Source organism: Macaca fascicularis, chromosome 10 (genome assembly GCF_037993035.2).
Source record: "Macaca fascicularis isolate 582-1 chromosome 10, T2T-MFA8v1.1".
NCBI lineage: Eukaryota > Metazoa > Chordata > Mammalia > Primates > Cercopithecidae > Macaca > Macaca fascicularis.
This window is the reverse complement of record NC_088384.1, coordinates 106,659,681-106,687,385: the sequence shown is the minus strand read 5'-3', so window position 1 is coordinate 106,687,385 and position 27,705 is coordinate 106,659,681. Positions and strand designations below refer to the sequence as shown.

Below are 27,705 nucleotides of genomic sequence, written 5' to 3'. Positions count from 1 at the left end.
CCGCGCCGGGGGGCATGTGCCAGAGTCGGGCATACTGGCACAGGCTGCCCTGGAGAGTAGGGTAAAGAGAGCATGGGGGAGGCAGGAAGGTCCAGAAAGCAGCAGGTCTCCTCCTTTTCAATTCTAGCCTTTCAGCAGGCATCCAGGAAGACGAGTTCTGCCAACAGCCTGACTCCCTAGCAGGTGTCAGAGCTGAAGAGGCGAGACACTTCCACAGTCCAGAGGTGCCTCTCATGCACCTGAGGCCACCTAAAAAACCTGGAAGCCTGGAGAAAAAGAAGGGGCTGAGGCCCCAGAGACCACGCTAGGGCTGGCCCTGCAGGGCCGCTAAGTGGACTCTACCTGCTGTTGAGAAGGCCCCCAAAGGATTCTTTCTCCTAATCTCGAATAGGGCATTGAAAGCATCGACCAGATTGCCAGCCTGTGCCAGTCTGACCTGGAGGCCGTGCGGGCGGCAGCCCGGGAAACCACACTCTCGTTCGGTAAAGTGGCACAATCTGTGCAGCGCAGCGGAGTTCCTGGGGCCCTCAGAACCTGCGAGAGGCCACACCCAGCTCTCCCAGCAGGCAGAACAGCTCTGGGGTACCCGGGATGGGCACCGTTAGCAGCCCTGGCACAGAGCCAACCTTCACCCTTTGTAGCATCCTGCCAGGGCTGGGTGGCAGGGAGTGTTCGCTATCTTCTTAGACTTTATGACCTTTGGGATAGAAGCCAGAGGCAAGGCAGGGTTCCGATTCAGCAGGACATCCTAGAGTTAAAGGCAAGGCCCCCCAGGCCATGTGAGTCACCAGGTGGGGGCTCCCGCACATACTCCCTCCCCTGCCGCTTTGCAGAGACCACCGGGACCCACAGTCACTAAGCACTAGGGCCACCTTGGCCCATGAGAGTCGGAAGTGCCAAGGCAGGATCCAATCTGGTGACAGGTCCCTTTGCTATTTCAGGTGAAAACGGACGGTTAGCTTTTGAGAAGATGGACAAGCTCTGCTCAGAACAAAGAGAAGTCTTTTGCCAGGAGGCAGATGTTGAAATCACAATATTTTAAAAAATCCTGGTCGTTGAGCACAAATCTCACATCGGTTTTTTGCCGCTGCCCGGCTTGGACGTAGCCTGCGCGCTGGGTAATGGTGCTGTGCACTCCTCCAGGAGTGTGAGCTGTCCAGAGCGCTGCCTGAGGCTCCAGCCACTGACCCAGCCCCAGGGCATGGGCTGGTCTTTTGTACAGAAGCAGAAAAAAGCAAGGCAGGGGCTGCCAGGCCTCAGTGGAGCGCTCGACTTCTGGCTGCGGGTCTGTGTGACCTTCCCAGAGATGCAGAGCTGAGCTGCACTAGGTGGCCACCTACAAAAGGGCCAAGGCCAGGCAAGTCGAGGCCCTAAATAAAAGGCTCCAAGACAAGCGTGTAGAACTCCAGGCCTCCCTGCAGGTCAGCTGCTTGGCACTTCTGGGTCAACAGGCGCTGGGATGCAGCAGGCTGGCAGGTGGCTGGCCCTGTTAATGCAAGACTGCTCAGGTCATTTCAGCAGCAGCCAGGTGTCACCTTGATGAGCTGGGGAAGGCGGGAAGGCACAAAGCCAGGGTTTCTACATGCACACTCTCAGCCTGACCTGCAGCCAGAGTGCCGGTGGAACTCCCAGACAGCGGCTGGTAGACTGAGAACCTCATTTTCCCCCTGTTCAGTAGCACAAACGGAAGAAGCCACCACATCAGCCCAGGAGCCCTGAGTAGCACGGGCAGCAGGGCCACTCACTTTGGCCATCCGCACCCAAATGCAATCAAGCCAGCTTCGGAAGCTACCCTAGGGTCTCGTCAATAAACCGTTACAGAAGCCATCAACTGGCCTGAAGAAAGAGTTCACTGAAGAACACACTGTTTTAAAGAAAGAAAATTAGTTTCCTATTTAAGTCTTAAAAAAAGCAAACCATGTCCTGAGATGTCTGTGTTAATAGTGCAGACAGAACCTAGGGTTTGAGGTTGCTGTAGCAATGGCTTTGGAGAACTTTAACTTGAACATTCTCATCGATACTTCCTGTACATATTTTGTGCTTTTTGGTTTAACTTAGTATTTATTTGCCTTGTTCATATGTTCCATTTTCTGAAATTTCAATTAAACTATTTTAATTGGTGTTTCACTTTTTACCCAAAAGAGTAGACAGCGGTTGTTTCCCCAAACACCTGCCAGTGGGGAGGTCACCCCTGTGGTCTTGTGGTGCGCTGTGGGGACACTTAAAGGAGGGCGGCCTCAGGCAGCGGCTCTGGTAAACGCTGTCTCCAGGCTTCTCTGCATGCTCTCGAAGGCTCCAGGCGTGCTCTCCCCTATATGGGCACTCTGTGGCACAGCCTTTGCCCTTTTGCCCCATCTGATTTCTGGCAAACCCCCTCCTCTTTTTTTAAGCATCAGCAGTACCCACTTAGAGCAGGGGTCCTCAACCCCCAGGCCACGGACCGGTACCGGTCTGAGGCCTGTTAGGAACTGGGCTGCACGGCAGGAGGTGAGTGGCCGGTGAGCAAGCATTACTGCCTGAGCTCCACCTCCTGTTAGATCAGCTGCAGCATCAGGTTCTCATAGGAGCGCGAACCCTATTGTGAACTGCATGTGTTATTGTGAACTGCCTGTGCGAGAGATCAGCTTGCAAGCTCCTTATGATAATCTGATGCCTGATGATCTGAGGTGGAAGTTTCTATCCCAAAACCATGCCTCACCACCCCCAGGCCTGTGGAAAAATTGTCTTCCATGGAACCGGTCCCTGGTGCCCAAAAGGTTGGGGACCATTGCCCTAGAGCGTTCTCTTCTTGAAAGCTTAGAGGCCCTTTTTTATACCTGAAACAGTGGGAGCAACACTGACATCTGCAGCCCTAGGCCCCTGCGGGTCCACATGACCACAGCCTGTCCTTTTCCCAGTCTCATGAGCCTGGGCCTGCAGCCAGCTTTGAAACAGTCGAAGAACCTTGGAGGGTACCGGGGAACTCTTTGTACTATTTTGGCAACATTCTGCAAGTCCAAAATTACTTCAAAACGAAAAGTCAAAAAAATCACTTTGGGGGGAATTTTTACATTGTTTAATTTTGTACACAAATGAAAAACTGTACTAATTTTTTATCTTATTTTTAAGTCAACTCTATATCAAATGGACTTTACGTACTGAGATGCGGTAACCATTGTGTCTTACAGGTAATTGGGTAAGGGACATGGTTTTGAGATTACAACTCAAAACACTGTTCTTCAAACAACACTGATAAGTTTGTTAAGTTATCCAAGGGCCCTCTACATGGAAAGCGTGGGTTTGGGAAGGAAGTGGGCTGAGGCCTAAGGTGTTCAGTAAGCTCACCCTCAAGGAAAGCGCTCCAGCCTGAGGGCGCTGGCAACGCGGGGATGCTGAGGTTAATTCTTAGAAGTGGAAAACTCTAACCCCAGCTGATTGACAACATCTGTTTCACATCAGCAGGGATGGAAAGAAACAGGAGTTGCTCATCCTGGTTTAGCTCAATTAAGCAAAGAAAAAAAAATGGGAAGCACCCCAAATTCACGTTCTTTAGAAAAAAAACTTTATTGTTGCAGCTAAAACGCAAACCCATCATGAATATGGCAAGTTGGAAAACTGTACAGTCTGACAGTTCTGTGAGGTCACAGAAGACCCTGAGACACGCCCCCCCACCCACCCGGTCATGCAGCCACGTATCCACACACACCTGAAAAGGTATTATACCAAAACACCTTGCTTTTTTTGTTTTTATTTTTGTAAAAATGGTTTATTCCATGGCCATTGTAAAAAATAATGACCTGATGAGTAAATATTGGCTTAAGGCATATAGCAGAGCAGCTCGCTACCTCTCTAACATACGTGTAACAAGGTGGAGAGCCAGCTGCTCTCCGAGGATAGGAGGTTAAACCAGTACGTCCATTTTGAAATGCTACTATATATACACACCCAAACTACTACATACATATACAGGACTTAAAAACAACAAGCCCAGCTCAGAATGCTTACAGCCTGGCACCTAAGCCTTATCCACACCTCACCACAGCTCTATGGGGTGATGCCTCGAATGTTCCCACGACAGAATTTCTCTGTACTGGCTTCTACCACGAGAAAGGCAAAATGTGAAAATGCTGGCAAGAGAGTAGCTCGGGAGCTACAGCTGCCGTGTTTTTCTTGTTAAAAAGCCACTTAATGTGGAGGTCTTCAGTTCCCTTTGCAGGAAGAGTCGTGAGCACCATCAGGCCCCACAGGGTTCGAGGGTGGGGCAGACGCGCCTCTCTCGGCAAGGTGAACCCAGACGGAGACGGCGGCAGGCTGCCTAAAGGACCGTCACCCAGGCTGTTTCAAGAAGTGTGGTTTCCAGCAGTTGCCTCTCTTCCAAATCACAGTCTGCTCAAGAAGAGTGCTGACTTGGAATGGCAGAGGCTGATCCCAAAGGTGGGGGGCGGGGGGTGTCCCTGCTTGCCTAAATAATGTCCAGAGCGTGAGGTGTGAATATGGCTTCCCATACCCTTGGAATGTCTGAGTTACAGCGAGACCCTGCTGCACCAGGACAGGCCGGGTCTCACCAGGAAGTCACTAGAGTGTCAGGCCAGGAATGAGGCAAATGCCTATTCCTGGAAAACTGCACCCTATTGCTGAGTGACAACGACTTCAGCAACAGGCTTAGGAACCACAGCCATGTAATGATCAGGTCATGCACAGGCAGGTTGGACTTGGACATGGGGCACATTAGTAAGCAGAGATCAAAGTTTCTCATTTCAAGCACATATTTTTCATCAGGACACAAGAAGACCTTACATGCATTCTAGTACACACGGGGGAGCAGTGATTGAGAACTAGATCTAGCAGATAACAGGGAGGAGAATAAGCGGGACAAAGTAATCTCACATCATGTTTCTTATTAAATACCCACGTGTTCATTATATATTATAGCATTGTTCTATCTTCTCACGTTACCCACAATATCACTAAATAACGACTGCCTTACAACCGTCCTCCTTCCCAGTACTGGTCTGACGCAGCAGGCCCATGGCAAAGTCTTCCATTCCCAGTACTACCTGAGGATTTATTATTGTACTTTTTGATAAAGCCCTTGATGCAAGGCTGACATCAAAAATTTTTAATACATTATTGGTTCAAGAAAATGCTAGTGCACTATGGACACCTTTGGGGAAAAATTGTTTAAATAAATATGGAGTGGAGAGTTGCTCCCTGCGAGTCAAGGGGGCTGTTGGTGTACCACCTGCCTGGGATGCTCCAGGAGGGAGCCCTGGGTGGGGCGAGCCTCCAGACAGGTGCAGGCCCCCTCCCTCTGCGCCGCCAGCATGGTACTCTTTCACTCTCCTCAAAAAATGGCTTGTGGATTTGGTACTCAAAGTGGAAGGGGCAAAAAGTAAAAGGATGAGGGGTGAGACACACATCCGGGGAAGATGGGTTTTAGTGCAGAACCAACGTCCGTCCGGGGCCCGGCTCTCTACGCGGTCCGGCGGCCCTTACCTACCGCGGCATGCCTGCTAGTCGGGCGTGGGCTCTGCGGGCAGAGGCGGACAGTGGGTGGAGGTGGAGTGGAGGAGGGTCAGGCTATGTGTTGCTGTTGAACAGGAACTGGAATGAAACCAAACAGTTCAGATGAGCCCAGACCCGCACCCGCAGAGCTGTCGCCTCATGCACGACCCCGGCCACACCCCCCGGCAACTTCAACCTCCGAGGGAGCAAAGGGGGTTTTGGTTTTATTTTTTACAGTAGCCCCTTCTCCCCAAAAATCACCCCCAAGGAAAAAATTGTTTGCATTTTGCAAAACCATCTGATGTACTCAGATGGCCACCTGAAAAGAGGTAAAATATTTAAAACGATGAAAAAGTCTCAGGAGGTCATTTCCATGGCCAGAGCTCTGAGGCTAGTCCTCTCTTCCCCTTACTTAACAGCAACACACGTCTAACGTGTGGATTTCTGCTGAAATGGCACTTCTCCCAATGAGGTGGAGCCCACTCCTCTGAATTAACAGAGGGCTGACATGCTGAGGGCCACCCTGTGGTGACCTCTGACCCCCAGGGAGAGGCCTCGAGGACACTCTTTTATGGGAATGGGGTGATGAGGGCTGGTACATGAGCAAGATGGCTGTCACAGGAGGGAGCAATGGAGAAAGGACAACGGACACCCTGAGCAGAAGCAGAGGCAGGTTCTGTTTCTCTAGACGGCCTTGTGTTGCTGTTCTTACAGTGGGAAAGCTCAAAGACCCTGTCCTGGCTCAGTGTGCACACAGCTGAGGGGGGCTTGAGCGCAAGAGCGTCCTAACCCTCTTCTCCAAGGGAGTTTACATTCGTAAAAGTTTGGGATTCCTTCCCTGGGAAATCAAATATAAATTATATAGCTAATTACATCACCTAAGGGTACGAGAAAGTTTCATTAAGTGCCTAGTTTGTTTTTTTTCCAGAAATAACAAAAAGCTGCTTTTTATAAAGGTTAAAAACAACAATGTGTTGTAATTCTATTTTTTTCCAAAAACAAAGGAATAAAAAAAAGAGAGAGAGAGACAGACGTATTTGGCATTTTCTCTACTTACTCCTGAATAGGTTAAGGCCCTGAGATTAGACTCTTATATTCTTGGGACCAGAGGGCTCCTTAAAACCCCAGTGCATCGATCCTTAATTCTCGTTAGCCCTTCCACAGTTCCAGACTTTAAAAACCTTTGATCTGTTTCTTCTGAGACTGGCTCAGATGCGCCACAGAACTGAATCCTACCATCGGGCTAGCGGCCAGTGCTCTCTGCACACGAGCATCTCGCCAGCGCGTCTGTCAGTGGAAACATACCCTGTAGCAGAGGTACGCGCCGGCCGTGAGGACCGTAGCCACACACATGTTGACCAGGAAGGGCTTCCAGTGACTCAGTGCATGGTCCTCCTCCTTCTTAGGCGGTGACGGCTCCCCTTTGGCTAGGGAGGCAGCCTGGGCACCTCGAAGACTTCCCCCCACGACCCGACTTCTAACTTCAGTGTCTTGACTCATGCTGAGGAATCAGAGGGGCAGAGATGGTTTACTCACTTTGGAGAAAGTGAATGGCAAGGATGCTGCTACTGTGGCAGGAATTCTGGGAAAAAACAAGCCACGTGTAGACAGAGTAGGGTGATGTTAACCTTCCAGCGAGCCAGCCCCTCTTCTTGGCGGGAGGGCCAGGCCAGGGCCCACAACAGCCTGAAGTCCACTTGTCACCCCCTCCCCCAGGTACTTCAGACAGCACCCACAGCCAGGGTAGGGTTCACAAGGTGCCTGGGCGATTGGGCACTGTGAGGATTTATCTGGCTGGAGGATCCACTGGTGTACACACTATTGTATGACTTGCCTTCTCATTTACTGCAATTGCAATGTCTGGCCACATCAGTACACCCAGATCTCATTCTTTAAGAGCTATAGAATATCCCAACACCGGGAGAGAATGTAATTGATCAGGTCCCTGGTTATATCATTGGCCTGTCTCTAATTTTTCACTACTACAAGCAATGCGACAACAAACACAACTACCTATACACATCTTTACATGCTTATTTTGAGAGTCGCTGCAGGGTAAATTTCTCCATGTACACAACTGCTGGATCAAGTATGCACACGTCTTAAAACTTCCCTCCGGAAAGCAGGTACCAAGGGCACGGCCGGCAGTCATCTCCAGCTGGAACTAACACCTGCTCGTTCTGCAAGCTTTCTGTGCACGGCCACCTACTGCAAGCAGCCTTTTCTGACCACCTCAGTGGACACCTCTATCACATCACTGTCCATGGGCTCCCACCAAAATATGCTTTGGGTCTGCCTTTTTCCCAACAAGATGATCTAGAACACAGACCAGGGGACATGTTCTAGTTAACTCAGTACACCACACATATCAATAGGTACTCAATAATGGTTGTTAACCTGCAAGGAAGTAAAATGGGATTTAATCAAGACAACATAAAAAAGGTTACAGTCCCCAAAGGACCACTGTGGGGACTGAGGGCACATGGTCAAGCCTGGACATCACATTTCAGGACTGTCCGGAAGCCTGGGGGAGGGTGCTATCATCAGGGGGCAGAAAAATGCTACTCGGTGGCACCGAGCCCCTCATTCCAACAAGCACCACAAGGTGGCACTAGAAGCCCACAGAAGTGGCTCATGTCCTGCGGCCACCCTGTGCCCAATACCGGGCCTCCCGCAGTCAGGAGTGGAGGGGCTGTGGTCCACACGCCCTGTTCCCCAAGGATGCGGAAGCACTGCTTGCCAACAGGAGGCTGCGTCCACAGGGTTTCAGTACCAGTGTGTGTTTCTAGAACAGAAGGTCATCTCCCCTCAACCCAACAAGCCGGGACCCAATCATATTACCTTTCCATGCTGTAGGGTGCGGCATTTAAGGGGCTTCCTGTTTCTTCCTTGATGGGGCAGTCTTTATCCTCCTGGGTCTCATCCTTCACCCACTGGTGATTTGGGAAGAACTCCCTGCATTTCCCATTGTGTGGCTCCAGGATTCGTTTGGGTGGCCGGGGAGGTGGGGGGACGTGCTCGGGTGGGGGCTCCAGGTCCTCGTGGGAAAGCTCCTTCCACTGATCCTTGAAAGAGCAGCAAGAGGAAGTCCTATTAGTGTTCGCGTCGGCTGGCTTGTCAGGAAGTCCCCTTGCGTGAGCAGAGGTGGCGGCTTGGCGAGGGGCTCTCGGCCTCTCGGGGCTGCAGCCATGTACTTGGAAGATGAAATCTTTTGAAAATAAAGTCTCTTCTTCCTACCGATGCTCTCTGTGAGCACTTCAAAGGCACAAAGTGCAACATGGTGAACATTTTGACAACTTTCTAGCTATTTTAAACATGAAGGGTAGCTATTTCCCCTGACACCAGACGGTGTTTGAACTTTTACAACTGACAGCCTCCTTCAAAGACAAAAAAGTTAAAATGGTCACACCTGGATTCAAACAAAGGCAATGCTGACCTGCACAGAGGAGTCCCCCATGATGAATTTGGCACCTTCGATCACAGCCAAGTAGGAGAAGCGCAGCTGGTCTGCTGTCTGGATCAGCCCCATCCGAAACTTCCTCATTTCTAATAGCACTTTCTTGATATCAACGGAAGAAGGGTCTTTCCTCTTGTCCATCTGAAAGCCAGAGAGAGGACATAAGTCAGCCAGGTCCAGTTCTCAAGGGCAATGTGACTAACACAGGTAGATGTCTGTCCCCTCCCAATCTCATGCTGAAATGTGATCCCCAGTGTTGGAGGTGGGGCTGGGTGGGAGGTGTCTGGGTCAGGGGGGCAGGTCCCTCATGAAAGGCTTGGTGCCCTCCCTGAGGCAATGCATTCACAAGAGATCTGGTTGTTAAGAGTCGGGACCTGCCCATCTCTTGCTCCTGCTCCCCTTCGCCTTCCACCATGACCGGAAGCTCCCTGAGGTCTCCCCAGAAGCCGAACAGGTGCTGGCGCCATGCTTGTACAGCCTGCAGAACCGGGAGCCAGTTAAACCTCTTTTCTTTATAAATGACCGAGTCTCAGGTACGCCTTTATTAGTAACGCAAAAACAGACTAACACAGTGAGTCTCTGTATTTTGGAAGAGGAGTGCTTCAGTTTCTATTTAGGAAAAAACATCACAGCAGAGCAGGTGGAGGAGCTCCCCAGGGTGCCTGCAAGGGCCTCCTTACCAGCAAGAGGCAGGTATCAGCCAGACAGAAGGTCCCAGACCTGCCGATACCCGCACTGCAGTGCACCACGACGGGCCCATGCTCCGGGCTGAGTGACCCTGACTCTCGGACTTTGAAAAGAAAGTTCAAGAATGAGGCTGGCGATTCGGGGACTCCAAAGTCAGGCCATGTGGTATAGTGGAAATGTAAGATCTCTCGAGTTTCTTGGGTCTGAAAGAGAAAAATACTCACGATGATTCTAAGAGAATCATCTGTACAGAAATCACTAATTCCAAGTACACACAGAATCACCTTCCACTCATTGACCTCTAAGAGGAACATTAATTCTCAGACTTTCTCTCCCAGCGTCCACACACCCAGTCAACAAATACCACGCCCTGGGGCCAGGCCCTGGGCTTGACACTGAACCTGCAGGGTGCACCTGCTTAGACTTCACGTCCCTTCCGACTGACGAGTCCCCTCACCTCTTTTCTCTTTTCTCCCTATCACTTCTACTGTCTACATGGTCACAACTGGTTTCTCTCTGTCTCACGAGTCACAGTGATGCTGCGTGGCCACCCATAAAATCCTGTCATGAAGCCCTGCAAGGCCTCCCATGAAAAAGTGAACAAGGAACAGCAGGTGAGGCACTGGCTCTGGGCAACTTTCAGACAGGGCTTCAAGATGATCTGGAGGTTTCAGAGGATTGTCACTTTAGAGAAAAAAGTAACAGACTTGGTCTCCAAAGACTGGTGACTCCAAGGTGTGGCTCAACACTCAGCTGACGAGGTAGTCAAGGCGAACGACATCAGCCCATGAACCGAGCCTGGGTGCTGGCACTGCGCTCTCCCACCAGCTGCTCCAGGCAGGCACTCCCATCCATTTTCCTGAGGAGGAGGTGGACATTTGGAGGCAGAGAGTCCATGCTCAAAGCCTGCTGCAGACACTTTTGAAAGGTGGACCCCAGCCCTTGTCCCAGAGTGTCTCTTCCCCTGGCTGAGTCTGCCCCACAGGAACAGAAACAACGGCCTGGGGTCTGTTTCCAGCTCTGCTCCTTCCTTGAGGCTTCCGGCAGCTGTGATCAAAAGGCAGCCCTCACTAGGGGGAGTGCCCAACATCTTCAGTGACCTAAGAGCTCATAGTAAATGGGAACCAACCACTTGGTAAGCAATGCCCTGAGAGGGAAAGGGCTCCGGAAGTGAAAGTCTCCTAACATGGGCCCAGGAAGACAGCCACAGACAGGAACCATACCAGCCTGGAGGGTTTCCCTGTGGCCTAGTGCCAGGGCCACCTGGAGAGCAGCTGATGGCAGAAGGATTCAGGCCAGAGATCTGCTCATGATGTCTTCCTTCACTTGACGAATGTCCACACTATGCCAACCATGTGCCAGTTACCGTGCCACGGAGGCGGGGGCAAAGATACCACCTCACCCTCACTGAGCTCATGGCAGAGTTACTAGGACCTCCCCCAACTCCGCTGGGATGAAAATAATACATATTTAACCCTGCCTCAGCCATTAACTACACTAGTAAATAATATTTAATATTTATTAAATATTAAATACAGTATCTTGCACAGAACAAGGAGAAATTTGTGTGTGTTAGGATAATTGCTAGAATCATACTAGGCAATTCCATCATTCTTTCCTCTCTAGAAAATGGTATCCATATAACCTTAATGACATTAAAGAAAAAGAAATATTTCTTCTATTTGGGGCGTGCAGGTGAGTGGGGAAGAAAAGGACTTAAAATGTATTTTAAAAAATTAATATTATTATTTTGAGACAGAATCTCGCTCTGTCGCCCAGGCTGGAGCACAGTGGCATGATCTTGGCTCAATGCAACCTCCACCTCCCAGGTTCAAGCAATTCTCTGCCTCAGCCTCTCGAGTACCTGGGATTACAGGCGCCCGCCACCACGCCCGGCTAATTTTTTTGTGTGTGTTTTTAGTAGAGACAGGGTTTCACCATCTTGGCCAGGCTGGTCTTGAACTCCTGGCCTCGTGATCCACCTGCCTCGGCCTCCCAAAGTGCTGGGATTACAGGAGTGAGTCACTGCGCCTGGCCGTTAAAATGTATTTTAAAACTGAGTAAGAAGCAAGCATGCCAAACTCAAGTTTTCTTTTAATCCTTGAAGGTGTGGGTTACCGCCCACTGATACCCTCCCTCACACCTGCCCACATCTTTCACAAGGAATTCACTCCAGCCTTGTGCTAGAACAGACAGCCATGGCTGAGAAAAGCCTTTTAAAAACAAAGTCTGTTGGAGCAAACAGATCCTAACATCAAAACCTCTGAGCTGGCTGTATTCATTCTGCCAAGCAAAAAGCACACAGCTCTTCTGCTCTGTTGAAATTCAGTTTCCCTCAACAAGCAAAGAGTTCCCCAGAAGTCACTCTTAATGTCAGGTTTGCAAACGCTAAAAAGCATTTTTTTAAAAGTCTACTGCATAAATCCTCTAGCACATTCCAACATGCTGCCCATGTTACTCCGAGAATCTTCCAGAAAGCGCCTCCATCCACTGTACTCAGAGCCCCTCTGCCCTACCAGGGCTATGGCAGGACTGCTGACTCTGGAGCGGTCACCACCAGAGGGCAGAAAGCACTCGAAGCAGCTGCACTGCTACCGTCCTCAGGAGCCAGGCAGCCTGAACCCCTTCCCTACTTCCTGGTAACCTGTGCTAAATTCTAGATCTTACTTTCACTATTCTATTTTTTTTTTTTTTTTTTTTTGAGACAGGGTCTTGCTCTGTCACCCAGGCTGGAGTACAGTGGTGCAAGTATAGCTCACTGCAGCCTTGAACTCCTGAGCATGAGCAATCCTCCTACCTCAGCCTCCTGAGTAGCTGGACTATAGGGGAGTACCACTATGTCTGGCTAATTGTTTTTGTTTTTTTTTTTTTGTAGAGACGGGGGTCTCGCTATGTTGCCCAGGCTGGTCTTGAACTACTGGCCTCGAGAGTAATCCTCCTGGCCTCAGCCTCCCCAAGTGCTGGGATTAAAGACATGAGCCACCACAGCTGGTTTACATCAACTATGAAATGAATGGCAGGAACCATGATGATTAAAAAGTAGTGCTTGAGAAGGGGAGGCATGGGGTCACCCAGAAGCAGATCCCTCCCCACCCACACAGCCCTGGAGCCCCAGTCCACATGGTCTCCCTACAGCTCCATCTTCCCTTCAGACAAAGCCCGTGCTACACACCCACAGTAACTGCTAACCCTTCCCACACAGGACCTCCCAGAACCCTGGCAAAACCTGCGTTTGACAGAAGAGGAAACGGAGACACCGTGACGAGCTGGTAAGGTGGGACCAGGATTCCACCCCAGTTAGGTTCCAGAGGTTGGTGGCTTGCCATCTTCACTGGCGCCCCCAGGTGCTGCCTCGCACTCCCTCCACTGTTCCCCAGAATGAAACGAACACCTCCAAGTTACGGATCCAGGGGAATTATTCTGAAGCCCCAGGAGCAGAGCCTTCAGTGGTGGTGCTGCTTACCACAATGCCTTGCCATGTCCCAAGACCAACTTTTACCAAGCAAGTAGCTGGTGTTATAAACTCTTCCCACAACAAATAAACCCAATACCAGGCCTAGAAAACTTCCACTAGCTATAAAACTGGAGTGAGACCCCAGACCCCTTCTTCCCTCTCTTCAGACTCAAAGACTGAGGACCACAAAGAAGGCAGCATGCTCCGCTGGGACCTGCAGACTGCCGCTTCGGTCCCTCTGCAGCTGCACAAGCAGGAACCAGTCTTTTGGGTCAGAAACTCTCCTTTCCCTAAGAACCGGTGTTAACTGTTGTTAAAGGTCAGAGAGAGCACTGTGGTTTCCACCCTTTCTGGGCATTCCTGGGCACTTGGTAGGTGCACAAGTAAGCTCCGCTCACCTCAGTGCCAAAACCACATCTTGCTCGGGGTACACAAAAGCCAGGAACACTGGCAGGAGGTAATATCACCCAAGGGATAAAGGAAGAGGCATCTGAACCAGTAGCCGCCTGAAGTGCTGAAGTGCGTGCCATACTCACTGTAAGGTTTTCCAATTCTAGCTGTCGCACTGTATAATATGATTTGATATCTTCAGAGATCAATGTTAATTTCAAGTTTGTGTCTTCAAAGATCATTTCTTTTTCTTCTTTTTGTGGCCAGTACTGTGCGCATTTTAACTGGGGGAACAAATAACAGTGAATTATTGTGAGCAACCATTTTCCTATGGCAGGAGGCCTGGAGCACATCCCACAAGCTTCATGATAACCCAAAGACCTGGGGTTTTCTGAACATGGAAGCCATGGTCAGCACAGATGCCTGCTTCATGGGGAGATGGGGGTGGGGGCACGAAGCTGCTGACTGGGGCAGGTTGTGCAGACAGGGCTCAGACTTCCAAACCCATCAGCTCCCTGGTCAAACACGGCAATGGGGTCCTGCAGGGCTCTGACGCTTTCTCACAGTCTATGAGGTGAAGCCAGATTGTACAAAAGGCTTTGAAACTCCTCTATGTAGCCATTTCAAACATTACACAGGACCTGATCAGGCTGCTGGCATAGAATGTAGGTGCTTTACTCTGCACAGAAAACTCACAGGCAATTAAAAATAAAACTGGGAGAGACGGCAGGTGAGGCCCTTTGGAAAGGCTGAACGGTTGTCACCAAATGCAGACTCCCTTTCAGAGAAGGCTTGGAGACGGGCTCCCCAGGGCTTGCCCTTTCATTCTGGTTTGGTTCAGTTCATTCAGAAAAATACTTTTGATGTTCTATTTTGATAATCTGAGACACTATTTGATGTTCTCGATTTAAATGTAGCTTGTTAAATTTTTCTTTAAAACAAGCAAATTTATGAAAATTTGGTTTCATTTAGGGTCTAAGACAAAAACGGACTCGAATTTAGTGACATTTACTGAATCTGCCTCAGTTATGCAAACGTTTCTGCTCATGGATAACTGTTGTGGACAAAAATGGCAGATCAACAGGGGCAGAGCTACCGGGTCAGCCTGACCATGTGCCTGGACATAGGGAAGCTCAAAGCCCTTATGATTTTCAGCGGAAGAAATGTCAGCGTGTGTCAACAGCTCTTTGGCAAATGACACTTGCAGTTCACGTGCACTGACCCACTCAATACCTCCTCTGGGGCAAAGGATGGTGTGGGTGAAGGGAACCACTTCAGGGCCAGCTGTCTGTGAGGAGAGACTGCTGTACCCAGCAGTGACAAGGTGGGCCACGGAGGAGGGCTGAGGGGGAAATGCTACAGACAGGCAGCAGGAATTCAGAAGAGGGAAATGTTTCAGGTCAGCCAAAGTTACAGGAAAGAAAGATCAGAGAAAGCTCTATGCAAGAGGCAGGTTTTGAAAGATGACTAGGATTTCCTAGGCAGTGACTGCAAATAAGCCAGGCTGAAAAGAGCAGCTGGAGAAGGGGCCAGCAGAGGCCCAGATCACAGCCGACTGGCAGCAGGCCCACGGACCTGTGGCATCATCTGGGGGCAATGAGGAGCCAGGAAGCACTTGAAGAGGGTGAATATAGAACCACAAATGCCTATTGGTCCTGCTCTGCTGAAGCTGGAAGCTGCCCAAAAGACAAAACCAAAGCAAAATGTGGGAGAAACAAATTAAGAAACACTAGGTTGTGATGCCAGCATCACAGCAAACTTCTCAGTGCCAGACCAGAAGCCAACAGAGCTTTCTGAAGAGTCTGGACACGGGCCTGTCTGAAGTCTTAGCCAGTTTCATCCATGTCACCTTCCTGGATCAGTGATGAGTTGCCAAAACTGAACTCTTGAATGGGGACAATCTGTCACCACTGAAGCAATTCTGCCACTCAGCACGGAGGCGCTAATTACATGGCAAGACCCCCACCTAGCCACAGTGGGTGTGGCAGCTGAAAGCAGGAACTTAGAAGAATGTGAAAAGATGCATTAATCCCACACTTCTAACAAGTAGATCTTATAATGCCTCAAGACCCCAGAAACAAGAGACTGATCTGATAGGTTCCACACCACCCATGCTGGGGTGCGCATTCCACACAGTGAGCAGAGAAGGAAGCAAAGAACAGAAATGCAGGAGGAAGAGGCCACCATTCCTCATCTCATGAGCAGGGTAGATGAGTCTTAAATTTCACCTCCAGACAGCAAGCACTCACTTTCAAAACCAAACCTAATGCCTAATAACCCTCTGTAATCTGGGTAAAGACTAAGACTTTGGAACTGTACAAGAGGAATTCTGTCATACAACTAAGTGTCAATCACCCAATATTTATTTTTAAGGACTCTCAGGTGTCTACAGCAGCAAGCTATGCCCTGCCATTTCCAATAGAAATTTTTGTTTTAAACACATAAAATTTTTAAAAGGCACAAGATCACTATTTTCAGTTACCCTATTACATTGATATATACTGCCATGAAAAGTAGACAGACTTTTATTAGAACATAGTTCTTCACTAGGCCTCAAATTGAGTCCTATCTTGGGTTGGCACCAGAGAAACATGGCGGTGCCAACATGCTGGCATCTCTTGTAGTTGCTGTTTCCACCATGAAGGCAGATGTTAAAGAGTCCTTGGGGCCTTCCCAAACAAGTGGGCAGGCGGTGTTTAGAAAACCTATGAAAGACATCTACATTAACCCTGTGACAGGTAATTTGGTTTCGCCAAAAATTATTAACACAGAGAACTAAGTAATTCTTAACACAGAGAACTAAATACGAGAGAAAAATGAATTATACGGACCCTGTGATACAAAGTTCAGTGTTTTGTGCATGAAAGCACCTGAAAGCAAACGGCAGCTTTAGCGAGGATTTCAGGAGAGAGATACAGGTGAGATTCTGCAATGGCCAATTAAACTGGCCTTGCTTACTTCCCCCATCTAAACAACAATCCCAACCCTTACGCCATGGTGCAGCCTACACTGACGTGTCTAAAGTCAATCCTTAAACAGAACCAGTGAGAACTCCAGCCATCTGGATGACCCCAGTCTAACACACACAATCATCTTCTGCATAACTGGTTTCCGGGAAGCCCAGGGTCCCAAAAGACAACAGGCATGTTTGCCAAAAGTAAGAGGGAGCATCCTACACTATTTGGTGAAGGAAGGAAATTAGAAAACAAGTATGCATTAAATGAAAACTCCCCAAAAGCTGGTTTTACCACAAGCTGTGTGGATCATTTATAATTAGATTAGCTGAGCAAATAAGATACTGTAACTTCTCATGATTTTTCCCAGCCAGCCCTCTGGGAAGGATAATGCTGATACAGAATTGAAAATGTTGATCCCAAAGAAACTTTAACAATCTCAAACCATACATTGTTTTTCATGCCAATTTGCATGCCCAAGTAATCCTCCAGTGGACTGGGATACTTAACAAAGGAAAGTAGGGACTGCTGGCACAGTTATCACAGTAAACTACAGCAAAGCCAACCAGCCATGTTTTCGATGCCACCACAGTAACCCAAAGGGAAAGGTTGTCACAGTGGATCTGTGGGCCATTTGTGGTCAGCCTTGGGTGACAGACAATGAAGCACAGGGCCTGGTGAGGCTGGAACACGTAACGACAGTGCTGGACACTGCTCAAACACATAACCACAGCGGTGGACACCGCCCCTTGCTGTAACGTGACAATGATTGCTAAAGCAAATCTTGTGCTCACAGCAAAGAGGTTTTACCAAACACTTAGCAACAAAGAAATAAATAAAAAGCAAATGCTACTGTATCTGGTAATTTCTGAATAAATGTCTTGATTTAAAATTCCCAACCCTCAATACCATCTAGAGCAGTGGTTCTCAACCAGGGGCAATTTGGCCTACGAGGGGACATTGGACAAAGTCTGGAGTCTAGACACAGCTGACTGCCACATCTGGGGAGGGGGTGCTACTGGTACCTGGTGGGTAGAGGCCAGAGATGCTGCTAAACATCCTACAATGCCCAGCACAGCCACTCCCCGTCCGGATCCCTAGCAGAGAGAATGATCCAGCCCAAGTATCAGTAGTGCTGAGGGTCAGAAGCCTGCAGATGGAGCTGTGCTGAAGGCTTCCACAGGCCGCCAGGCTTCCCCCTCCCTCGCCGAGAGTGTGTGCTGTGAGAACCTGAGGCTTTGTTCTTTACTCAAACTTGCTGACGAGTGGTGAAGAGTGGGGGTTTGCTTCACATTTGTAACTTCACATTTTACTAATCAAGCTACTAAGGAGGGAAGAAAAAATTTAAAAACCACCTTTCACTGAAAAAGTTATTTTCTAAGACAAGATACATTATATCATCAACAGAACACTCAGGCAAGCTCCCTGTTATTATTGGGCAAATAAATAGTTTCATTTTTTAAAAAAGTAGGCAAAGGCGAAAAAACAAAACAAAACCCCAACCCCAAAACAAACCAAACCAAACCCCTATGATTTTAAACATGCGCTGTCCCAAGAGGAAGGCCTTCTGCGAGTAACTAAAGCCGTTTCTTTGTGTGTGGTGGAGGGAGAAGCTTTGTGGTTAATGCTTCAAGTTTTCACTGCTGAAGTTTCCTTTGATGTGTTGCTTCTTAACACTTGGATTTTTACACTCTAGGGCCATGACTGTGCTTTTTTTTGGAAAGGTGGCCTCTCTGGAGCCCCCACGTTCTTCTGTGGCTGGAGGCAACCAGGACAACTGTGAGAACAATGTCCCAGCTAAGCCTGGACCTGGCAAGGCCCAGGGACACCCAATTCCCTGCTCCTGGGCCACACGTTCCTATTGGTCTCCACGATCCTTAGCTCGTCTCCTCCTGGACCCCGCAGCAGGGCTGGCAGTGCTGGGGAGCAGCGAGGGCAGGGAGGCCAAGGAGCCTGTGGCCCTGCTGAATGCTGGCCTGTGCCTGCACGGGCAGACGGTCTACATAGACTATCTACACAGTCTACACAGGCCGGTCTACAGAGACGGTCTACACAGGACAGTCTATACACGACGGTCTACAGAGACAGTCTACACAGGACAGTTTACATAGACAGTCTACACAGACAGTCTACACAGGAGAGTGGCTGCCCAGAGATCGGCTCTCCTCAGCTATTCCAACAGAGTGAGGAGGGCAAGGGAGAGTGCAGGCAGTTGGGGAGCTGTGGGCAGCCATCCAGGGGTGCCTGGAAGTGGGATGAGCATGGGCACTGGGACTCCTTGGCCCAGAGAACATGGTAAGAAACTAAAAACGAAAAGTTTGTCCTGGCTAAAGTTCCAAGAGCGGTGAGAGGTCTGTGTCCAGGGGCCTAGGGCCAGACCTGCAGGGTTCTGTAAGCCACACCATGCACTAACCTGTGAGGCAAAGGGAACCACACAAACATTTTCAGCTGGGAAGAACTGTGGTGACACTTGGATTTGAGAAAGCTCATTCTGGAAGCATGGTACAAAAATGAACTGTGGTGAGTTGAGAAGGAGAGGTGGCTAGACCCAGATGCAAGAGGAGTGGTGGCCTGCACAAATGGACACCATGCAGCCACACACTAGCCCTAGGGGTGTTTGAAAAGTTGCAAGAACTTAGAATGACACACATCCTGAAGTCAACACTCACTCCGAAGAGGTACGGCAGGGCAAGCATCTGGGTATTGGATTGAGGCAAATCTCATCTAGAGTCAGTCACTCCCACAGCTCCGCAGAGGTAGCCACACTCTCACCAGACAAAAAATCAGACACCATGAAGATGCACTAAGAATTTGCTTTTCAATAAAAGTAGGTCTCCATAACTCCACACACAAGTCCACAATGTGACGAGAGCCGCAAAGGCAGCGCAGGTGGGCGGAGCACCACACACACCGCGCTCTGGAGAAGGTGTGGGCGAAGAGGTCCATGCAGTTCTTCCGCCGCCTCCCTTTCATTCACTTCATTAAGTGGTTGATGACCAACATGCATTTATTTGCTGCTGTTTTAATTTTTTTAAATAAAAATACTACATAAAGGAAATACAAAAGCAAGAAAAATAATTTAAAAATCTGGATGAAATGTTAACTGTATGGAGTGGTGCGCATGATCACATACACAGCAGATGAATCCGAGACTTACCGAACCTTTCTCCATCACTCTGTTGAGCATGACGACACCCCTGCTTTTCTGTTCCCACACCATCTCCCAAAAGTGACCGCATGTGTTAGGCAAAGGGCCCTGCAGACACAATAACACAACATGTGACATCTGAAACATAACACGCCACAGCGTGAGCTCACCTTCTGTAGTCAGCTAATGATAGCGCCCTCAGTCCCCACAGCTTAGGCAAAGTGGCGGCTGAGGCTGCGACAGGGACCCACCTCTCTCTGCCTGGTGGTCAGTAACTGCAGCTCCATTTTCTACCAGGCAGCAAAAGGCCATTTCCGCATCTCAGTTCAGGGCTGGCCGACCAAGGACAGAAAAATGCCGATTCTGCTTTCTGGCTCAGGCAGGCCAGCTAAGGGCCTCCACTGAGATTCGTCCCCAAGGCCCTTGGGCTATGGGACAAAACTCCTTGGTGCAGATGAGAGGCGGTGTGGGGGCGTGACCAACCACAACACTCCTCTCGTGTCATCTCGTGACCTTGGGCAAGTCACTTCATCGCTCCCTGGTCAGTTTCCCCATCGCTTACTTGACTAATAATAGTACCTATTCACAGAGCTGTGAAAATGAAGTACATTCATTTATATAAAGTACTTAGCACAGTCCCTAGAATACAGTAAACACACAATGAAATGTCAGCAACTATTCCTACTAACAGCAATGAGGACTCTGATGGCAGACAGCCTCCCTCCTTGGCGCAACAAACTTAGGAGATGTAGAAACACAAATGGTCATTGAGGTGGCCCAAAGGGAACAGAGTCACTGGGGCATGAGGTGTCTGCTGAGCAGCTGGCCCATTTCACTCCAGCTCACCCGGCAATGGGCACAGATGTTTACTGGACACAGGGTATGAATGCCTTGAGTTTGTCTCAATTATTAGCAGTCGCTGGAAGAGACATCGCCTATTACCTCCACATCAGAACCTGTCACGTCCTCATGTCCTTGGCCAGCATCACTTCTCATGGTTTCCATTCTCATCTATTTTCATCTAAGCTCCATTTCTTGTTTTTTTTTTTAGACAGAGTCTCGCTCTGTCACCCAGGCTGGAGTGCAGTGGCGCAATCCTGGCTCACTGCAACCTCTGCCTCCCGGGTTCAAGTGATTCTCCTGTCTCAGTCTCCTGAGTAGCTGGGATTACAGGTGCACACCACCACACCCGGCTAATTTCTGTATTTTTAGTAGAGACGGGGTTTTACCATGTTGGCCAGGCTGGCCTCAAACTCCTGACCCAAGTGATCCGCCCGCCTCAGCCTCCCAAAGTGCTGGAATTACAGGTGTGAGCCACCACACCCAGCCCATAAACTCCTTATTCTTAAAATCTTCTCCCTTTAAGTCCCATCACACTTGGCTCAACCATGCTAGCCCTCAGTGTCCTCTCACTTTTTTTCCTGAGCTCATCTTGAACTTACTGCCTGAACAAGACAAGTCAGCACTCCCTGTGCTGAAGGGACTTAGAGAAAAGCAGGCCACATTTAACTCTTCCCTCCCCAGTGAACAGAAAAACAGCTCCTGGCAGTCAGAAATCCCGTGGCACATGGCTGATGACCTGGGCCTTGCATTCTCCACCCTGGCGTGAAGACTCCAGTCACTGCAGCTCTCCACTACTCCCTTCGTGTCTTCCCCAACTCCCAACACCACCCCCGTTTAGAATGGTCTGAAGGATCACAATCCCCTAAGATCTGCAAAGACACACACCACACTTAGCTGACACTGCACGGGGGAGGTGAAGGAGGACCCCTTGGACATTATTCTCTGCTCTTCTATACTTCCGACTTTTAAAAAATGAGAAGACAGACTTGTATTATTACATAATGATGTAATATAATGAAAAAAAATGGGAAGGGTGTTCTTGGTTTGGGCACTAGTAAAATGTTTCAGTCATAGTGTCCAGGGGTGATACTTTGGGGTCGGGCTGCCTCGACTCCCTTAGTAAATCCCCAGGGCAAAGGGAAACTGTGTAAACAGTTTCTCGACATCCCCAGTGTCACCTCACAAACCAGACAGAACTTCCCATGTCCCAAGGAAGTGCTAGGATGCGGGGTAGGCAGGACAGTAGCACAAGTGTACATGGCATTTGCTAATGCAACACTTGACATGATACACCCAATAACAGGTATTTAAAGGGCTTCCTGACTCCACACCAGAGTTGAAGGGCTGAAATCAGGAAGCAGGAAATTTGACTTCTCCAAAAAGCAAAGTCCCCAAGAAGTCACTTTTGCCTCAACCTCATCCCCAGACCTCTCCCTCCTTATCAACCCCCTCCCCCATAAGCCTCCCCTAAATACCCCAATGGTGCTGGGAGGACCAGGAGCTCAGGGTCTGGTAAAGGCCTGCCCTGTATTCATGTACCAAGAACTTACTCAATGGCCCCACAGGACTGAACACAGCTGGGCTGATGCTCTACATCCCAGATGACGAGAGGCATCTGGGCTGATTTTGGTCATAAATGGGGAGCAACTGGGACAAGACAAAAAGGCAGTGAAGAAAGGCCTCAGTTGAACGCACCCTGACCTAGCTCCTTGCTCAAAGCAGCCTTTCTTCATACAGCATTCTGGCTTCCCCAGAATTTTCATTTCCAAATTATTAAGCAAAATTACAATGTTCGAAATCACCCTATGGCCTAAAGCCATATAAAACTAAAAGCTGACATGGAATGAGAAAACAAAAATTATGATGAAAAACAAAACAAGAAACTCAGTCTTTTTAGACCAACTTACAGGTAACAAGTTAAGACTTGAGAAGATTAATTAAAAAGCAACTCTTTTTATCCTCTTTCCCAGATACCCTTTTGGTCACAAGCCACTGAGTGTTTTACAAGAGGCTCAATTATTAAACCACTTTCAGGATTTTGTTTCCATAAAGATGCCAAAAGCCAACAGAAATTTTAAGTCATTTTTCATGCTTGTTCACATGATCTAATGATGCCTTTCTTCTGGGCCAAAGAATGAGAACCATGGCGAGCTACTCTGAATGGCTCTGGACAGAGATTCCTGGTCTACTGCTAACGTTCTTAGATTTGCCATCACAAGTGCTTGATGCTCTACGACAAATACTTCTGGAAGCAACACAGGTACAGACCCTCCTCCAGCCATGACTGCTGCCTCTGCCAACAGACCACAGGCAACTCTGGCATTTTAATGTTGTTTTTTATAAGCTCTCATTTCCAGCAATGCCATCTTACACTTCCCAGAAAAGATTAGTGTTCCTTACAACCAAACTGAACCTGTGAAGGAAGACTTTCCCCCTTCCTTGTTGCTTTTTGGTTTGCTGAAAACCTGACCTTCTAAAGGATGTGGCAGATTTTATTTGAGGTGTGGATAACAGCACTCTCAAACTCTTAAATTGACATAAAAAAAAAAATTCAGACAATCTGCTTACCTGGGTAAGGATGTAACTCCTTTGGGCTTCTTCCATTTTTATCAAACTAGCGTTGATATAGTCGTTATCTTCTTGATGTAGTTTAATCCGACTATGGTCAACTGAAAGGCAAACCAGAACTCAGAGGTTAAACCCGGAAAAGCTGAATGTGTCCATGCAAGTGCATACCCTACAGAAAAGCAAAGGTGAGTTGGTGGCATTGGGGCATTCACACTGGCTGAAGCCCTGTTTTAGCTGAGATTAGTCATCAGTATGGGGCGACTGGGATTTTCTGAAAGAGTTTTCAGAAGTGTTTGAAACTTCACACTATGAAGCAACAGCGGTAAGCCATATTACAATATGGATCATGTCCTATCTGGGAAATCTGTTCTCAGGTCATATCTTGTTATGACACTTATTACTCTCCCCTCAAACCTTCCAGGACCAGAGGAGGGCATCAAAGGATCTGTTCTCTGATGTGTAACTTTTTTTTTTTTTTTTTTTTGAGTCCGAGTCTTGCTCTGTCACCCAGGCTGGAGTGCAGTGGCATGTTCTCAGCTCACGGCAGCCTCCGTCTCCCGGGTTCAAGTGATTCTCCTGCCTCAGTCTCCCGAGTAGCTGGGATTACAGGCACAGGCCACCATGCCCACCTAATTTTTGTATTTTTAGTAGAGATGGGGTTTCACCATGTTGGTCAGGCTGGTCTCGAATTCCTGGCCTCAAGTGATCCACCCACCTCAGCCTCCCAAAGTGCTGGGATTTCAAGTGTGAGCCACCCATGCCTGGCCGACATAAACTCTTAGAGAGCAAAAAATATGGTGGCTTCAATCTTTAAAAGGGAACAAAATCCACCATAAATTCCACCTAGTCCCTACAGCTGTTGCTAGTACAATGAGCTACAGTAGGTAGGATTTAAGATCGAACTTCAACCTCACCTCTGTCCAGTAGTTTCAAGATTAAATAACCTAAGTACACAGCAGCATGAAGTCATACCTTGACCTTTATACAAGGTTTTTTTTTTTTTTTTTAAGTTCAAGTATAATGAACTTCAATGATTCTAAATTTTTAAAATTCAGAGCATATCACAAAGACATTTGAAAGAGAATTTAAACCCAAACACTGAAAGCATATTAAATGTACCTTTTGGTTTTTAGAAATAAACTCTCATTTGGAAGTTCTGCCCCAGATCACTAAAAGAAAAAAGCCACTTTTTTTCTTGTATCATTTGTTTGTCACAAAAGCAGTAGCTCCCTGAGGGCCACTTTCCTTATCCTGTTAGTAGAGCTAATAAGAGCAGGTGGGGACCTTTATTTCTGGCACAGCACAAGGGACAATAAACTCAGGTGACCACCCATAAATAGTACCTTCTCCCTGCGTCCAAAGGGGAAAGGAGACATGAATGGGGATAAGTGGTCTGGGGCTTTTTGTTCTAAAGGAGGATTCCAAAGAGAGATGTCTTTGAGAACCAGCCACCATCTGGAATACTGTTTCTCATTATGGACGCTTAGTACAAATAAAGATACTTGGATAATTTTTAAGTGGATCATAGAGATAAAAGACCTCAAAAAATTATGTAATGGTATTGGTGGGTTATGTGAGTGGGTTCAAACAGCACTGGGTGACTCTGGGCAAACAACTCACCTCAGAGCCTTGGTTTTTTTAACTTGCTAAACGGTAGGTGACAAGAGGGTTGTGGGAAGAGTCAATGAGCTGAGGTGTATACAGAGCCTCGTTCAGCAAGTGCCTGTAACTGTGGACTGCTGTCATCACCAGCAGCACCGTGAGCTGGGCAGCAGGTGACCTTCTACCTTGACTCATTCTTCCCCATAACCTTCACAGCAAATGACTGTTTCTACTGGAGGATAGGAGTAGGGGAGAAAGATAAGACGAGTGGGATTGGGAGTGAAAAAGCTGGAGAATTGTTTCCCTGGAAGAATTTTTATTTTTTATTTTTTTGGCTAGTCAAGTAAAGCAGTGGGGATGGAGAAGGAACAAAGAAATCTGTAACTGGTTGTGATCATATAGTTGTAAACACTACTGTACTTGGACCAGCCCCTGGAAGAATATTTTTTAAACTGTTTTTTTTCTCTGTAAAACTGATTCATAAAACCATTTAGATAAGAAATGTTAAAAAATGTAGCAAAGGAATATTAAAGACAAGATTATTCCCTAATTAGAGCAAGTACAGCAAAAGCTAGAGACCCAGGGTATCCTGGCACCATGTGAAAGAGGTGAACGGTGATGGTTCTGTTGCGTTCTGATCAGCGGTCTGGAGGTTTCTGGCAGGACTTCACAGCAGAATCCTCAAGGCTTTTTCTTTTTGTTTTTAAACAAATATCAATGAGGTGCCTCAGCTGAGACGTGCTAAATCAAGAGTACCATGTGTTGGCGCCAATCATGTCACCTGATGACCTAGAAGTGCACTTCAGATGTTGGTGACAACCATCCCCACCACCGACAACATTTATTGAGCACTTATGTCTGCGTGAGGTACTGGGCGCTGGGCTAAGCGGTTTATGTTGCCTCATCTTCACACACTCCTATGAGAGAGAACAACCTGCCCAAAGCCACTCAGCTCTAAGTGGCAGAGCTGACACACAAAACCAGGCAGGGAACCATGGTGGCAAGCCAAGAGGCACACGTTCTACACCAAGTCTAAGTCCATTTTTAGACCCCTTCCAGGAATCTGGGCGCCACCTAAGTCAGATCAGGATGCACTGCTAACCCTTCTGGCAGAGAACAATGACAGCCACCACTCCCAGCCATGGGCACAGGACCTGCAGGAAGTGCTCACTGGAGGAATGACTGGATAATCTTCTACATCCCTGGCAGAGCATACTACCACGGAGACATTGGCAGCTATGACCCCTCACTGCCTGACAATGTCTAAAGACCTGGAGGGGGTTCAAAAAAGCCTCTGTGGCCTAGAGGAGATGGCGCAGTTCACGTCCTGTACTCATTCCAGTTTTCCTTGCTTTATGCAAATCCTAACATGTTAAGTTATTTACTTTTCAGCTACCGGCAGATTGACAGCCAATCACTCAGAAGGCGGACAGGGCTGCCACAGGCCAGCAGGCACACTGACAATCTTAGGAAGAACTAACAGCAGGAAAGAGGGAGAAAAATGACGAGGTTGGCAGGGGTGGAGGCAGTGGGGACTCCAAGCAGAGATGCCTTGCATATTCAGTGCAGGGGACAACAGTGCCCACCCCTGAAGGCCTGTGTGGGGCTTCACTACAGCTGAACACAGTGCTTGTGCTCTAATGACGCTACTGCTGAGTCATCCAGAAAAGCTTTTATTATGCCTGCTATCCTCTGCTTCAGCTGGTAGGACAATGATTCATCACAAAAACAGTCAAAGCTAAAAAAAAGTGCTTTGAACTTCACTGAATTTTCCAGAAACTGAAACCTCAGCCCTTCTATAATGGTGGAAAAATGAGCCATTACTATACGTCTCTAATGCCTTTACTATAGGAAACAATCAAGTCATAAACCTCTGCTACATTGATTTATTATTATATTTCTTATTATACCAAACCCCGAGGCGAAAGGAATCTTGACTAAAAGGGCCTGCAGCAGAGGAAGAGCAAGACTGGTACCAGCCACGTGGATACTTACAGGGACTGACGTCTCTGTACCTATTTCGGTTTTTGTTCTTAGGAAGCTTGGCCACTCTACATGGGAAGTCACTGGCTTCGTGTCGGATATCCTACAAAAAAGAATAAAGACATTTAACTGACTGCCAGGCACTGAGGAAGACTCAGCAAAGAAACAGACATCAAAGAGAGCTGGACAGTATGGGAAACGCAAGGTGATAATTCAGAGGTATGTATCAGGTCATGGGGGAAAACCAAGGAGGAACGAGCACAGGCCTGGGGTGGGAGGCAGTGATGTGGGGCAGGAAGATGGAAAGATGAGGAAGAGGGCAGAGAGACAGACAGGAGGGACAATTTACTCTGGAACACTCCGCACAGCAAAGGCATGGGGGCTGGAGATCGCATCTCATGCCAGGAACAGTGAGTGGGCAGTAGGAGGTATGACAGACGGCTGGAGGACACGGTGGGTAGCCCAGATCACGGAGAGCCTTGAAAGCCAGGCCTGGGAGTTCCAACTGCAATTTCTATAAAGCTACGATTATTAAAAATAGATAAAATGTACTTTTATGCCAACAAACTATCCAGCTGCTTTCCTAGGAGGTGGTAAACAAATCCTATCACCCCTGTTTCAATGGAAGACTACACCATGGCTCCTGATCACACCTAAAATTCCACTATAATCACATTAAACAATCTTTTATTTGTATTTGTTTTATTACTAAAAAATAAAATACACAAAACAACGTGAATGTACTTACTGCCACTAAACTGTGTACCTAAAAATGGCTAAAATGGAACACTTTATGTTTTGTATATTTTAACCATAATTTAAAAAAAAAGACACCATCCCCCATGGTGGGAATAGGAGAGCAGACAACAGCAATAGAATTCTGGAAGCTGGAAATCAGGCTGATTAGCGGTTGGCAGTTGTGAGAAAGCAAAATTACAAGTGAACAGTAAGAAAGCCAGACTGCCGGCCGGGCGCGGTGGCTCAAGCCTGTAATCCCAGCACTTTGGGAGGCCGAGACGGGCGGATCACGAGGTCAGGAGATCAAGACCATCCTGGCTAACACGGTGAAACCCCGTCTCTACTAAAAAATACAAAAAAAAAAAAAAAACTAGCCGGGCGAGGTGGCAGGCGCCTG

General features: G+C 48.2%; 2 protein-coding genes across 30 annotated transcripts in view; one reads left to right on the top strand and one right to left on the bottom strand.

Annotated features, from left to right (window-relative positions):
- RIPOR3 (RIPOR family member 3) overlaps positions 1 to 2,141 on the top strand; it is a 104,172-nt gene extending 102,031 nt beyond the window's left edge. For 16 of the 27 annotated variants that reach the window (XR_012419563.1, XR_012419562.1, XR_012419564.1 and 13 more), the window contains 2 exons: positions 392 to 482; positions 942 to 2,141. Coding sequence is in view for 17 of the 27 variants with exons in the window: in XM_015429966.3 (XP_015285452.3) it covers positions 392 to 482; positions 942 to 1,042 (192 nt within the window). In the remaining 10 variants the exon portion in view is untranslated. Of the gene's footprint in view, positions 1 to 391 lie in introns of all 27 variants that reach the window. The other 11 variants (XM_074005549.1, XM_074005545.1, XM_045363118.2 and 8 more) reach the window with 2 other exon arrangements.
- Positions 2,142 to 3,518: 1,377 nt separating this feature from the next.
- PTPN1 (protein tyrosine phosphatase non-receptor type 1) overlaps positions 3,519 to 27,705 on the bottom strand; it is a 74,066-nt gene continuing 49,879 nt past the window's right edge. For 2 of the 3 annotated variants that reach the window (XM_065523300.1, XM_005569339.4), the window contains 9 exons: positions 26,583 to 26,673; positions 22,986 to 23,086; positions 19,584 to 19,682; positions 13,619 to 13,756; positions 9,622 to 9,831; positions 8,921 to 9,082; positions 8,326 to 8,549; positions 6,790 to 6,985; positions 3,519 to 5,583 (listed from right to left, as the gene is read on the bottom strand). In XM_065523300.1, the coding sequence (XP_065379372.1) occupies positions 5,560 to 5,583; positions 6,790 to 6,985; positions 8,326 to 8,549; positions 8,921 to 9,082; positions 9,622 to 9,831; positions 13,619 to 13,756; positions 19,584 to 19,682; positions 22,986 to 23,021 (1,089 nt within the window). In that variant the 5' untranslated portion in view covers positions 23,022 to 23,086; positions 26,583 to 26,673 and the 3' untranslated portion in view covers positions 3,519 to 5,559. The remainder of the gene's footprint in view (positions 5,584 to 6,789; positions 6,986 to 8,325; positions 8,550 to 8,920; positions 9,083 to 9,621; positions 9,832 to 13,618; positions 13,757 to 19,583; positions 19,683 to 22,985; positions 23,087 to 26,582; positions 26,674 to 27,705) is intronic. The other variant, XM_045363127.2, reaches the window with a different exon arrangement.